We start from the raw sequence: 15,267 nt of genomic DNA on the forward strand, positions 1-15,267 counted from the left end.
TTCTCTGTTGCTTATGCGTTCTTTTTATTCTCCTTTGACATGTAGATAGGCTTGGTGGGTAATAGCGACTGCCATGTCTTTCTGCAACTTAAAGTCAATTGATTGGCATCAAAATTGCAGCCATCCACATCCATCGCGATGGACAATCGACCACAATCCCGCTCACCTAAATGCCATGCAACATATTGGAGGAGTCGTTCTCTCTGATTGCAATATTTTACTCCAAAGAAATATAGAGTTACCGTGTGTCAACAATTGATCTTACCTTATTCAATCGGAGAAAGTCTAAAACAATTGATTAAAATATATAAGTACAGGTGGGAGTCTTAGCACTGCAGATAAATCATGATTTGCCATGTGTTAAGAATTGATTAAAACATAGAGATATAGGTGGTAGACTTAAATTGATATGTTATAATCTCACACATATTTTGACTTTTTCTTAATCAAATATCTCATAATGCTCTACTATACAAGTTATCTTGATCGGATCTAAAATTTGTTTAACCTAATTATTAGTTCAAAATACTTAAACTCGATTTAAACATTAATCTTTCATAAATCAATCTTTGACTCATTTATGATATAGGACCGATTATATTAGGATATTGTTGATGGGATATATAGAGAAATAATTTTTGTATATGAACAAATACTAGCAGGTCGTAATACACAACGGAATTAAATGGAATCACAATCAAATATAACACCAAGATATACGTGGAAAACCCCTTCAATGTGAAGGGTAAAAACCATGGGGCAAACTAGAGATAATCTACTATAATAATAATGAATATACAAATTTCAATCTCTTGTCCAAAACTCTAGTAACAATCACAAGAGAATAACTTCGATACAAGGATCACCACAATATCTAAATCCTTCCTAAGTAATCACAGTAAGAATCTACTGTAAATCTGATCTAACCTAAGATGAAAGATTGAGAACAGTCTCTCTGTATTATCATTGTCTTCTTCCATTTTTTTCTCTTCATTTTTTATCTTGTTCTTATTTTCTTTGGAATCCCGTGGCTACCTCTTTTTATAGCCACCACACCCCCCTAATTTCAATCTCTTGTCCAAAACTCTAGTAACAATCACAAGAGAATAACTTTGATACAAGGATCACCACAATATCTAAATCCTTCCTAAGTAATCACAGTAAGAATCTACTGTAAATCTGATCTAACCTGAGATGAAAGATTGAGAACAGTCTCTCTGTATTATCATTGTCTTCTTCCATTTTTTTCTCTTCATTTTTTATCTTGTTCTTATTTTCTTTGGAATCCCGTGGCTACCTCTTTTTATAGCCACCACACCCCCCTAATTTCAATCTCTTGTCCAAAACTCTAGTAACAATCACAAGAGAATAACTTCGATACAAGGATCACCACAATATCTAAATCCTTCCTAAGTAATCACAGTAAGAATCTACTGTAAATCTGATCTAACCTGAGATGAAAGATTGAGAACAGTCTCTCTGTATTATCATTGTCTTCTTCCATTTTTTTCTCTTCATTTTTTATCTTGTTCTTATTTTCTTTGGAATCCCGTGGCTACCTCTTTTTATAGCCACCACACCCCCCTAATTTCAATCTCTTGTCCAAAACTCTAGTAACAATCACAAGAGAATAACTTCGATACAAGGATCACCACAATATCTAAATCCTTCCTAAGTAATCACAGTAAGAATCTACTGTAAATCTGATCTAACCTGAGATGAAAGATTGAGAACAGTCTCTCTGTATTATCATTGTCTTCTTCCATTTTTTTCTCTTCATTTTTTATCTTGTTCTTATTTTCTTTGGAATCCCGTGGCTACCTCTTTTTATAGCCACCACACCCCCCTAATTTCAATCTCTTGTCCAAAACTCTAGTAACAATCACAAGAGAATAACTTCGATACAAGGATCACCACAATATCTAAATCCTTCCTAAGTAATCACAGTAAGAATCTACTGTAAATCTGATCTAACCTAAGATGAAAGATTGAGAACAGTCTCTCTGTATTATCATTGTCTTCTTCCATTTTTTTCTCTTCATTTTTTATCTTGTTCTTATTTTCTTTGGAATCCCGTGACTACCTCTTTTTATAGCCACCACACCCCCCTAATTTCAATCTCTTGTCCAAAACTCTAGTAACAATCACAAGAGAATAACTTCGATACAAGGATCACCACAATATCTAAATCCTTCCTAAGTAATCACAGTAAGAATCTACTGTAAATCTGATCTAACCTGAGATGAAAGATTGAGAACAGTCTCTCTGTATTATCATTGTCTTCTTCCATTTTTTTCTCTTCATTTTTTATCTTGTTCTTATTTTCTTTGGAATCCCGTGGCTACCTCTTTTTATAGCCACCACACCCCCCTAATATAAATTAGGGTTAAATTAAGAAGGGTTGATAAAGCCCATCTTAAGCTGAATATCGGCTATCAGCTCAACAATTATAATAATAATAGACAAATCTGAGTGTGTTTTGGGATCCTTTGTCTTTGATATCTAATAACTTGTTGATTGATTCATTTTGATTTCCAGATGTACTACTACACACTGCATAGGTTGTACAACCTCTTGCCACAGAAGTTGACACAAATCTGCCGAAAGAATTGCTATGCCAGCGATTTCAAGAGATTTCATTACCAACCCATCCGCTGAATAGCGAGAACAAACTTGCAAGTGCCTGCACTCACGGGTATCCTCCATCTTTTCTCAGCTCAGCCGAATTCCATCAAACAGTTGATGTCCAACACTGACGAGCAACGAAACAGGACACTGTTTGCTGGACTCCGCTGTGCAAACAAGCTATCCATCTATCTACACTGTGCTTAGTGATTGATGGGCCGTACATGGACCATGATTTTGGGCTTTCCTGGGTTTAGTTACTCACTTTAAATGGGCTCTTCGAGCCTTTTAATGGCCTGTATCAGATTTCAATGATGATGAGCATTAGACGAATACCAAGTGTAGTCAATGAGCGAAAAGAATCGCCACGAGAAGAGCACATCAAACTGCAATGTCCTCAGATTACATGACGAAGCTCCATTTACCGAAAGGCAAATCCCGAAAAATCTCCTCAGATCGTAGCGATCTAGAATAATCTTGCTAAAGGAGACAGATCGTAAACGAAGAAAATGATCTAGAATAATCTCAACAAAGGAGAAAGCGACATAGAATAATCTTACCCATAGTGAAGATTTCTAACCGATCATAAAAGAAGAAAACGACCTACAATAATCTCAGTAAATATATCTCATATCGAAGATTTCTAAGAAAAGGAGAAGCGACCTAACTTAGAATGCCACTGGCCATTCATATGGGTTATATGGTACAAGCACTACCGAAGCAGCCAATCTAAACCACAGACAACGTCAAGGTTCCTTGGAAAGGGAGACGAGACAAAACCCTCGAATCCACCACTAGAAAGCAGTGATGTTGTTGTTGCTTGTAATCCGAAGATTTATCCTTCAATTTTTCAACACTCGATTATCGTCCAGAAAAAATATGCACGAGTCATCAAGTCATCCATCGCCTAATAGCCTTAATGCCTGCCAGTTGATCGAAGACACTGCTGGTGGTGGGTGAGCATACTGGCAAAAGAAAAGCTGTCCGACGATGGAGACCTTCACTTTTGATGGGATACAAACCAGATGAACACCACGAACTCCGAGTTAGGTCTGTCTATAATTAGCATAAAGCACTTCGAATCCCGTGCTTAATGCGTTCCAAGATGATGACGCTTTGCGTACAAAACGAACACTAATTCCGGAGGAGCAACTCCACGTCGGAGGCATGGGTGCGCACTGGAATCGACGCCCTAGTTTGCACTAACGTAGAGGGTCACGACATCGACCGAACGCACGCACGCAGATCGCTGCCGCGGCATACAGTGGAGAGTCCCATCTCTGTCAGCCGTTCGACCATTATGGTTTACTGAAAACATCTTCAGACTTCTCTAAACTTTTAGATAAGTCGTGTTGAAAGAAGTGATCATCTAGTCATAAAGGAGTAGCTCGAGCAGGCTCCACAGTGGTGCAGCATTGTGGCACACTGTGCCGGAGTTCCTGCAGCAGGAAGCACGTGGACGTGACGTGACATGATCATTAGCTCATTGAAACTACATGCCACACGCGCGGGGGGCTATAAGGATTAACGTGGTAGCCCATATCCATGATAACAGAACTCTGATAGACAGCAGCAACACCACTCGCTAAAAGCCGGAAAGAGCCTCCTTTGGTAATGCACATCCCCAGATGATGAGAGCCAGAACTGTTGTTCTAGATCATCATTCCGAACACATACCAGAAAGAACCACATCGATCGATCCTGGTGGTAAGATGTGGATTTCTCGAGAACAGTAGTCCAACATCCGCCTGTCGCGCGGGGAATTAGCGGCGTGGCCTGTTCTATGCACAAGGGCGCTGACTGTAGTTGGTGTCAGGATCGTAAACATGATTCCGTGGCATCCCATGGATTGACGACGGTTGTTCGTGCAGCAAGTGGACGTTGAATGGAGCGAGGGACATCGGTTAAGCAGCGATAAGCCGACCACAGAGGTACAGTTCCTTGATCTTGTTCTCCACTTATATAAACTGTTGACCGATCCTACGATACGCGTGTAAAGATTCTGAAGTTAACTGCAGTCGATGGCGATGCGTGTGCCAATACGAGCACTTGCTTCTCGCAGCCATGCATGGTTGTGGCCATGGCCCGTCGACAGATACGGCACTGCTCGCACCATTACATATTCCACGAGAAAGGAAAAGGAAAATGATATTTGGCACCATTGGAAGAAGTTAGGTCCGAAGGATCTTCCCAGTAGTGATGTGAACAGGAATCCTGTTGATTAAGATAAGAAAAGAAATCGCTTCTTAGGCAGCAAATTTTACTGTTTCATATACTGTTCCTGAATATTTTTATTCATGAGAGCTCTATTTTTTGGTTTGGATGGAAATATGTTTGTCGAAGCAATAGAATCATTTCGACGAGCAGCAGTTCCACGGGACGTCGCTCGATTTGCTCGGTCGATGTCAGCATGTGACCACGTGGAATCCTCGATGAATGAATTCAGTCACAAGTTATGCTTGGGATGCCGAACATATTCTGACCTGTACGATTATACATCGAAAGCATGACCTCTTTTACATAGAACAACAGCTACTTCACTTCTTATTTTAAGATTTCCATCACCAAGCGGAAGGATTCTTAGCTCTACCTTTTGAAAATTGTTTCTTCTTTGTGAAAACCTCAAGCAACTGCTCGAAAGTTGCACAAGCTGTGGATGTCATTGTTGGTTCTTTTCACCAAAAAGTCCTTGCTATAAATTTGGAACCGCACTACCACTGAGAAAACTCTTCCATGGCTTCAGGGAACTGAAGCAGACCCATCATTTCTGCCCAGGTTACTTGCACCAATGTCTCTTTCAGGATAAGATGTTTCTCCATCTAGTGGGTATATTAATTCCAGCTATAAACAAGGGCATTTGGAACAGATGCTACTCCTTGGAAAGTCTCCAAGATAGAAAGAAAGGGGAAGCAAGTCTTGTATTAGTCTGCAATTTGCCCTCCCACTTGAGAGAGATAATTACTGTCATGATGCCATTGTTGAATGATCATGTACATTCGTCCAATATCAACCAAGACCTTGATTGTTAAACATCTGAGTTTCACGTGCAGTAAATACATGCGAAATTATATGTTTATCCTAAAAATTTGTTTATCTCACCATGAGAGTTACATGAGGTCAAATTTACTGTCAGAGCAAGCATGACAACCATCATCTTATGTGCAGTTGCTAGTATTTAGTATTCATAGAAAGTAAAAGCTGTACAGAAAATTTGTTAACCAAGAACATCATGAATCGAATAAAGCATTGGCATATACTCGGGAAAGTGCATCAGTTTTTATGTATTGCATTGGTCGTTAATATTATATCATAAGTCATATAATATCATTAACTCTTTAAGTCAAAAGCTCTAGTCAACCTGGGAATGAAAGTATTTTCGGGCAAATCTTGTGTTGCGGAACGGGCCATCCACTTGAGTTTAAAGAGAGAATGTATTCAGCAACATCTTCATGTAATCTCCCTAAAGCCTAACAATGTTCTACCTGAAGAACAATTATGGAGTCCTTCATGTCAGCGAATGAATGGTATCTGGTGCTTAAATAATTCATTAGCAATAGAAAAAGGTTCAGATATCATAAAAAGTAGATAAGAGAAGAATACCACATCTGTGAGGTACTTGAAGCACTTAAGAATCAGTTCCTTCCACAGCAAGTGGCAACCCAGCTGTTTCTAGAACATCCCTATAAGATGTGGATCATTCTATATTATGGAGAATATGTCATGGATTTAAGCACATTGCGTAATCCAAGGAAACCACACACACACACGCAAAAACAAAAAAGAAAAAAAAAAACCTAGATATGTAGATCAGAACGAAGTTACTGCGATGATATGCCAGATTCTGTGCTTGAGAGCATGTGATGAATTTAAGCACAATGCAGGACATGGGGAAACAAAAAAGAAAAATCAAAGGCATGCATAGTAGCATCAGAACAAAGTCTTTAAGATTATGTTCCAGATTCCCATTATTGATCAACTAAGCAACTTGCTGCTAAGGTTGTCCTCCTTTAAAGATACCTTTGTGTGAACTTATATATATGCAACTGTACGTAAATAGCCCCTTGGAATATGCTCTCCAACTGGCTTTAGTAAGTAGATTAATCTTTTGCCCCTGAGAGATTATGGCTTTAAGAACAATTCTCTCTCTCTCTCTCTCTCTACATCTTCTAAGCCTTTATCGTATTTCCAGTGACATCAACCATGATGCTACTTCATACCACAACCACCCACTTACCTCTCCAGCCTATAAAGACTTGCTTCCCCCCTTCAGCGACCAACTCACTTCCACTCCTCTTCAGCTCTTGTTTCTGCTTTCCTTTGTGCATTCCCATGGTGGTTAGCATGGCTAAATCTAAGGTACCTGAAACGGTCAGTATCTTCTAATGCTATTTGTGATCACAAAACATGTTGTGTCTTCTTGGCTCTTCCTCTCCAATAAGTTGGTTTAGTTAGCCAAATACTCCAAAGCTCAACAAAATATTAGGTGACAGCATCAATGTGCTTCCATAAATGATATTTGTGAGCTAGTGTTGTGGGAAGGTGTTCGAAAGGGAACTTAGCTATATCAACAAACAAGAGAGTACTATATATTGAAGAATATCTATTGATACCCCACCAAAACGATTACATGTTAAACAATTGAGCACCACTTCTGGATTTTTTTGTATTATCTCTTTCCCAACAAAGAATTGCAAGCTAAAACCTCTTCAAGATGTAGAGCAAATTAAATCCGATTGGCCACAGAATTATGATCGGTATAATCATGTAATTTGCACTGATCATCTTTACTAAATTCACAATACTTGCACAGACACGCCATTTCGGTACTACCATAATCTTCATGATTGAATAGTAAAGAATTCCTTGGACATATCACGATCAGTCACTAAAGAGGATTAGCGTAGCCATACACTGCCATTTTGCATCTGTCTGAAGACCATAGATGGGATTACTAAGCCTTCACGCTGTATAATTGCAGAATAAGGAAAATCCAGGAGCAAGAGAAGTTGAGATGAATGTAGGAGAGGCAAAATCCGAGTATACCATGGATGGCTCGGTCGACTTCGGAGGAAATCCAGCTGCCAAAGCAAAATCTGGTGGATGGGTGGCTGGAGCCTTTGTGCTTGGTAACTTCCTTTGATACAACGTTTTTGTTTGGTAATTACTTCTTCATCATATGGTACAAGGGTGCTGTTGAAAGTAGGATTGAGTTCCACCAACTTGGGACTATGGCCATAATCCTACAAACTTGTGTTCTTAATGATAAATGGAAGGCAAAGAGAATCTAATCTAGTATTGGGTCCTATATTTAGCTTTGAGAATTTGTAGCAGAGGAAATGGAGTATACTGATACTGGTTATAGCATCTGAAAATAAGAAATCTACTGGTGAAAGAGGATGGGAGGAAAGAATAAGTTTCCAAATAGAATTACATGGTGGACTGGTTTTCCATCACGTTAAAGATTCAAAACACTTCACTTATCGAGGAAGCATCATGTTTTCTGTTGTCTTGTACTTTTCACCACAAAAAGCAAGCGACCACATATAGAAAATCTTTATTGAGAACGGCATCCTAATCCACATATGAGTTTTGGTATGGTATGAAACATAGGCAACTTTGTCATCAAGCAATGGTGAACAGTAGCTTGACTTCATACAACAATAGAATAATAAGTGAGGAACAAAGATCTATACGTTACTGCTTTTGAAGAAGAAGCCGAGATGAAGTTGTGAAGTCCTTCCTACTCATCGATCATAAAAGGAAATGGCTTTTCGTATATTGAAGTATGATTCAAGATGAATAGTCGACATCACCTGCTGCGTATGTGAATACATACAAAGAAGAGATTCGTGCATGCTTTCTTTTGTTTCTTCTTCTGTCACATAAGTTGGTGCAACACACCCAATGCGTTCTTGAAGCTCGTATGCATGGAAGTCTCATGTAGGTCCACAATTCATTCATATGATTGAGTTTATATTCCAAAGATGCATAGATATGTGCATCTTTGAGTTGGTCTACTTCATCCACTAGTTCTGCATCATGTTCCAGGCAAAGTTTCCTTTTGTTTTGGTAGAAACAGCCCAACTTAAGATCATGATGCTCGCAAAGTTGAACCTTTTCTCTGCATTGCAGTAAATCAGGGCTTAGCAACACTTGCATTCTTTGGGATGAACGTCAACCTGGTTTTGTTCCTGACGAGGGTGCTGCAGCGGAACAATGCGGATGCAGCCAACGACGTCAGCAAATGGACAGGCACCGTCTACATCTTCTCCCTTGTCGGAGCATTCCTTAGCGATTCCTACTGGGGTAGATATAAGACCTGCGCTGTCTTCCAGGTCATCTTCGTGCTTGTAAGTTAACCATCCAAGCCTTCCCATGGTAAGATACTAGCCGTCGATCAACATCAATCTTCCTACACGACGTGTTCATCTTTCTCTCTCTCTTTTGCTAACAGGGTTTGGTTCTGCTATCCCTGTCTTCACATCTGTTCCTGATCAAACCCTCGGGGTGCGGCGACAGTCACACCCCCTGTGGGACTCATTCCAGCTTTGAAGTTAAGATGTTCTACCTAGCTATCTACATGATTGCCCTTGGCAATGGAGGCTACCAACCCAACATAGCCACCTTTGGACCTGACCAGTTCGACGAGGAGGACCCAAGGGAAGCACACTCCAAGGTCTCCTTCTTCAGCTACTTCTACCTGGCCCTCAACTTGGGCTCCCTCTTCTCCAACACCTTCCTGAGTTACCTGGAGGACCATGGCATGTGGACCCTGGGCTTTTGGGCGTCCAGCGCATCCGCTTGCGTGGCACTCGTCCTCTTCCTCAGTGGGACCCCCAGGTACAGACACTTCAAGCCATGTGGAAATCCCCTATCCAGGATCTGCCAAGCGGTCGTCGCCGCGTCAAGGAAATGGAGGGTCAAGATGCAGCCAGGCGGAGTTGATCTGTACGACACGGATGAGGAGGAGTTCCAAGAAACCAATGGCAGCAAGAAGATACTCCACACCGAGGGTTTCAAGTAAGCTTTACAAAGTGCTTATTCATCTTGATTACTCTGTTAGTTTTAGTCCGATGATATGACATTATTACCGGAGTAGATAACATGCCATAGGTACAAACACATCCGACTTCTCAAACCAGTTATCATATACCATAATTGCAGTACAATTAATGTACTGTGGCCTACATTTCAATGGAAATTTTTTGGAAAGATGATGTGGAGATCTTCCAAGAAATGACAAAGACCAGAGCATGTGATTGTGAGCACATAGTCAACGAGGTCTCGAGGCATTGTTTTCTAATTCAATAGTTCTTCGTGGCTCTTGTGGGATGTTCCTATTAGAAGATAGGGATAGCTAATGCCACTAGTCCACTTGGTGACTTGACTGTTGCTATTGATAAGATAGATCGAGTCAACCTAAGGACAAAGCAGTAGACCTTAAAATCCCACGAGTCACTTTCCCAAGTTTGGTGGTTGTTCTTTCTTTTCTGATACGGAACGATCGCTCTCGGCTTCAGAAATTGTGTGGCATGCGGCACTATCGTCTAATGTGACAGACCCTCCATGCGTGAAAAGCTAACATCTGCTGAGTGGATGATGGTGGGATACATTTCCAATATGTGAGATTTTGTGGAAGCACCAGTCTCCAAACTAAGACGAACATGCTGCTGTGTGCAACAAACATGGATCTTTCACTTGTATTAAGATGGGAATCTAGCAAAGTATCTATCACTTTGAGCAAGCACATTTGGGTAACATCTAGTTGCAGATCTTTCAGACGTAGGATTCTTTGTTTTAGATCAATGTTGGACTAGTAAATCCTTTTTGTTCAATGGCTGCGTCAAAATGATCTATGGAAAATGGACATCAATCATCATTCCAAACCATCATACTATATCTGAAAATTTATTTGCTATCACTATACGTGTATAGCTTACTCTCATTTGACATGGTTCGTAATTTTACGTGCAAAGGTTCCTGGACCGAGCGGCATTTGTCACCGCCGGCGACTTCACCCTCCAAGACCAGTGTCTTCGCCGCAACCCATGGCGGCTTTGCACCATCACGCAAGTGGAAGAGGTGAAGTGCGTGCTGAGGCTCATCCCCATATGGCTTTGCACCATCCTCTACTCGGTGGTGTTCACGCAGATGGCCTCCCTCTTTGTCGTCCAAGGCGCGGCCATGAGAACCACCGTCGGAGCTTTCTCCATCCCTCCTTCCAGCATGTCGGCCTTCGACATCCTCGGCGTCGTCATCTTCATTTTCCTCCGAGACAGGCTCCTCCACCCGCTCGTCTGCAGGATCAAAAAGAGCCGTGTGGGGCTCACGGAACTGCAGAGGATGGGAGTCGGGCTGGTCATCGCCGTCATGGCCATGATCGCAGCCGGCACGGCGGAGCACTTCCGGTTGAAGCAAGCCCGGGCGCCGTGCAGCGGGTGCAGTGGTGCCGCAAGCTCACTGCACATATTGTGGCAGGTGCCCCAGTACGCGCTGATAGGAGCCTCCGAGGTGTTCATGTACGTGGGTCAGCTGGAGTTCTACAACGGGCAGGCCCCGTATGGGCTGAAGAGCTTCGGGAGCGCACTCTACTTGACGTCCATGTCCTTCGGGAACTTCTTCAGCGACCTCATCGTGACGGCGGTGATGAAGCTAACGGCGAGAGGCGGCAGAGCAGGGTGGATTCCGGAGAACCTGAACCACGGCCATTTGGACAGGTTCTACTTCCTATTAGCAGCACTAACCAGCGCAGACTTTGTTGTCTTCGTGGCTTGCGCGAAGTGGTACAAGTCCACCAAGTTGGAGGGGTAGAGCGAGGTGGACGGTGCGCCGACGTCTGCCGAGAGTCTCGTCAATTAGAACTCTCGTAGTCTTCTCTAAGTCACGTTTTTACTTCCAACAATAATGGCGACAGTAGAAGTATTTCCTTCCTACCTTCGTTGCTTGGAACGAGATTATCCTTCGTAGGGTGGTTTAGGAATTAAGGATTTATACTTAATAAATTTATCTTTGTATGATAAATATATATTTTTTATTTGAACAATGAGAATAGCCCTTGGGTGCATGTGGTTATGGTCAAATATAGTATTATTAACCTATGTAATATTTTTAGTCAATCTTTTTTATGACCATCATTTGAAATGTTTATCGACTTTGGTTAATATTTTTGTAGCGCTTGTGGATGCTGATTTTATTCAGATGAAGCTTGGAATGTTAATGAACTATAGATTGTTTTTTTTGGTGAGGATCTAGTCTTTGAGATTTACATAGGACTATTCTCATGGCTTGGGGGAGGGGAGGGACACCTCATATTAAGGTGTTTTCTTAGAAGCTTCTACACAATCGCTTCTCCTTGACTAATAGACTTGTCGAAATGGGGATGGTCGAGCCATTTCTTTGTCCTCTTTGTTGTAATACAATACTCTTACTTTTATCCATACCTTTAGTACGTCAAATTTCTTTCCATCATTCATATTACTATATGAATCCAAGAAAAGGTATGCAATCTTAAAATTTAAGATATGCTAATATACTAAACAAAACGATAGTGTTTGCCCTGTATATAATGATTTTGACACCTCTACAAAATTATGTTATATAACTAAAAAGAAAAACCCAAACATAACCTAGTTGTATCTAACATAATCTATCATGTTCAAAACTTTTATATACGAAATGCCCATAGTTCATCGTTTATATCTGCGTTGGCAAGGGTTTGTGCGTGCTCATTTCTCTACCTAATTACTTGGGTGAGAAGCTAGTATCATTTCCTATAAAATAGGGTTCATTGTAAGTAATCTCTTATTAAGTGTAAGTCTTTACAACTTTATTCATGTGAGCATGTATTATGTCATATATATAATCTTGATATTTAATAGTAAACATCTCATCTTATGACTTCTTTAGTAAGAACAATCCTACAACATAGTACCTGCACCATAAGGATGTAAAATTCTACATTGGAATTAGAAATGCTGACATGCACACGTAGCAAATATAGCAAATTTATGGACTTTTACACCCCACATCATAACATATACATGTACTTCCACACCACACGTCATCATAATATATACATGCACTCCTATACCGCATGTCATCATTATATGTGTACTCTCGCATCGTACGTAATAATATATACGTGCACTCCCACATCATACATCATAACATATACGTGCATTCCCACAATGTATTGTCACAAATTTAACTGAAACTACCTAAGTCATATATTTAACTCTAGTTACCTAAGTTATAAAGCACCCTTGCACCAACTTTTCGGACTTAGTTAGGATTACCTAAGTCATAAAGCGCCCTTGCGATATGCGTCTATAAAGGGTTACCCAATTTGCAACCTCGCTTAGGTCCCAGAAGACCCGTAAAAAGAGCAAGTTGATTAGTTTAAAAACGAGCAATAGATAAGTTTCGACATTTCGGGAAGAGGGTAGCTTTATAAGCAATTTAATAAACAACTTAAGTGCAAAAGAGAAAAAAAAGGAAGGAGAAAAGAGACTTTAGAAGGCAAAATGAATAGTTACAAGTCCACGAAAGATTGCTCATCGGGTGTCAAGCACGATGGCAAGTTCCCATCAACTTAACATGCGAACTTGTATAAATCGATCAACGCTTGATACTATCCTAAAGCCTCATCCACCCTTATGCCACCTGGGAGGTTCTAGGGGTTTGAGATGACTGACATTTTGTATCACGCTGTCATCTGCAGAAAATAGTTCGTAGCATGCAAAAATGAAGCCATTTTAGGGCAATTTTGCTAGGTTGTGGCATTATAGCACTATGAACTATTCTTGCTTATATTTTTCAAGCAAAAATACATAAAACCAAGGCAAAACGTGATGTTAAGTATATGTACAAGTATGCAAAAAGTGACGAATGGTTCATTGAACAAAAATGTTGTGGGTGTGTGATGACCGTTCATAACATTCTCCTCTACTTAAATTATCAATACCCTTGTCGATGCTTGCTGGTAGGTTTTGATGACTGTTTCTTTGTATTATAGGGTGTCTTTGTACTCGCAACTGGCTTTGTTCGGGAAACTTTCACCAATTCAATAGGTATTCGGTTTGCTCCATTCCGTTGAGTAGCTTTGTCTTGCGATTCACTAAAATGATTTCAACTCGCTTCTTGTAGGAGGCTCTGGTTCGCCAAGTTGAAACCTTTTAGAAAGCATTTTGTAGATCTGAGTGGTAGGCTTTCAAGTTACTTGCCTCGAAGACATTGTAAATTTTAAGCCATACCGGTAGTTATAACTTATAGGAGACATTGCATACCTTGCCTGTAATTGGGAAGGGTCTTTCATACTTGTGCACCAATCTCTTATGCACTTTATGCCTAAAGAATTAAAGTGACACTAGTTAGAGCTTTAACAATACTAAATTGCCAACTTTAAACTCCAATGGTCACTGTCCCAAGTTTACCCATTTCTTCATCCTTTTAGTCGTCTTCTCCAAATAAGCTTGTGCAATATCTACATTTTGGTATTATTTCTTCGTAAAGTAATATATTGATGGATTACTCCGGGTATGCCCGATCGTCAAGGAGTGAGGAGTCGACGGTTATTGTCCCATAATGATCTCAAAGAGACTCTTGTTGGATGCAGAGCTCCGCTATAAGTTGTAGGAGAATTGGGCAATATCCAATAGCTTTACCCAATCCTATTGGTTGGCACTCACGTAGTGCCGAAGATATTGCTTAAGAAACAAATTTATTCTTTTAGTCTGGCTATTGGTCTAGGAGTGGAGGCTTGTGGAGAAGTATAACTTGGACCCTAGCAATTTAAATAGCTCGGTTTAGAATCATCCTAAGAATTGAACATCTTGATCACTAATGATATTGTATGGGACTCCCCAATACTTCATCACAATCTTTATCATCAACTTGGCTACCTCCTCTATTGAATAGTGTAGGGGTGTAGAGATAAATGTTGTATAATTTGAAAACCGATTGACCACCACGAGTATCGATCTAAGTCCTCATACTATCAATAGGTTTGATATGAAGTCTAAGGAAATGCTCTCTCACGATGTTTCTAGTACGGGTAATGGCTCCAAAATTCCACTGGCTTTCATTGCTATATCTTATCTTGTTGGCAAGTAAGACATGTTCAAACATATTATTCTATATTAGTCCCTATCTTCGGCCAATAGAAGGCCCTCTCTATGAGAGCCAATGTTTGGTAAATGCCCAAACGTTTAGCTCAAAGGGAATCGTGACACTCTCTTAAGAGTTTATGCCTCAAATTGTCTACTTGAGAAATATAAACTCTATTCCCTTTAGTGTAGACGAATCCCTCTTGGACCGAAAATCATCGTGCCTTGCCTTCCTTGATCAGTTGCATTAAGGTTAGTACTTAGGGATCACCATACAGTCTATCTCAGATCCTAGAAAGGAAGTTGGAGTACAACTGACTTGCTTAACCTTCGCCTTCTAGCTGTATGGCATTCACCAGCTCTACTTTCTAGCTTAATGCATCAGCATGACATTTGCTCTTCTTGACTTGTACTCCATTGCTATATCGAACTTAATTAGAAAGTCCTACTATCGTGCCTACTTTGAAGAGAGTTTCTTTTAAGTTTGAAAATAACTCAATGCGATGTTGTCCATATTTAGCACAAATCATGACCTGAG

At 40.4% G+C, this 15,267-nt stretch overlaps 1 protein-coding gene across 1 annotated transcript; it reads left to right on the forward strand.

Moving 5' to 3' along the window:
* Nucleotides 1-6,903: 6,903 nt before the first annotated feature.
* On the forward strand, nucleotides 6,904-11,790 carry LOC135586874 (protein NRT1/ PTR FAMILY 7.3-like). Its single transcript, XM_065172918.1, has 5 exons — nucleotides 6,904-6,993; nucleotides 7,604-7,751; nucleotides 8,758-8,975; nucleotides 9,080-9,645; nucleotides 10,602-11,790. Exons 1-5 carry the CDS (start codon nucleotides 6,955-6,957, stop codon nucleotides 11,434-11,436), a joined length of 1,806 nt encoding a protein of 601 aa, XP_065028990.1. The 5' UTR covers nucleotides 6,904-6,954; the 3' UTR covers nucleotides 11,437-11,790.
* The last annotated feature ends 3,477 nt before the right edge of the window (nucleotides 11,791-15,267 follow it).

Source organism: Musa acuminata, chromosome BXJ1-4, assembly GCF_036884655.1.
Source record: "Musa acuminata AAA Group cultivar baxijiao chromosome BXJ1-4, Cavendish_Baxijiao_AAA, whole genome shotgun sequence".
NCBI lineage: Eukaryota > Viridiplantae > Streptophyta > Magnoliopsida > Zingiberales > Musaceae > Musa > Musa acuminata.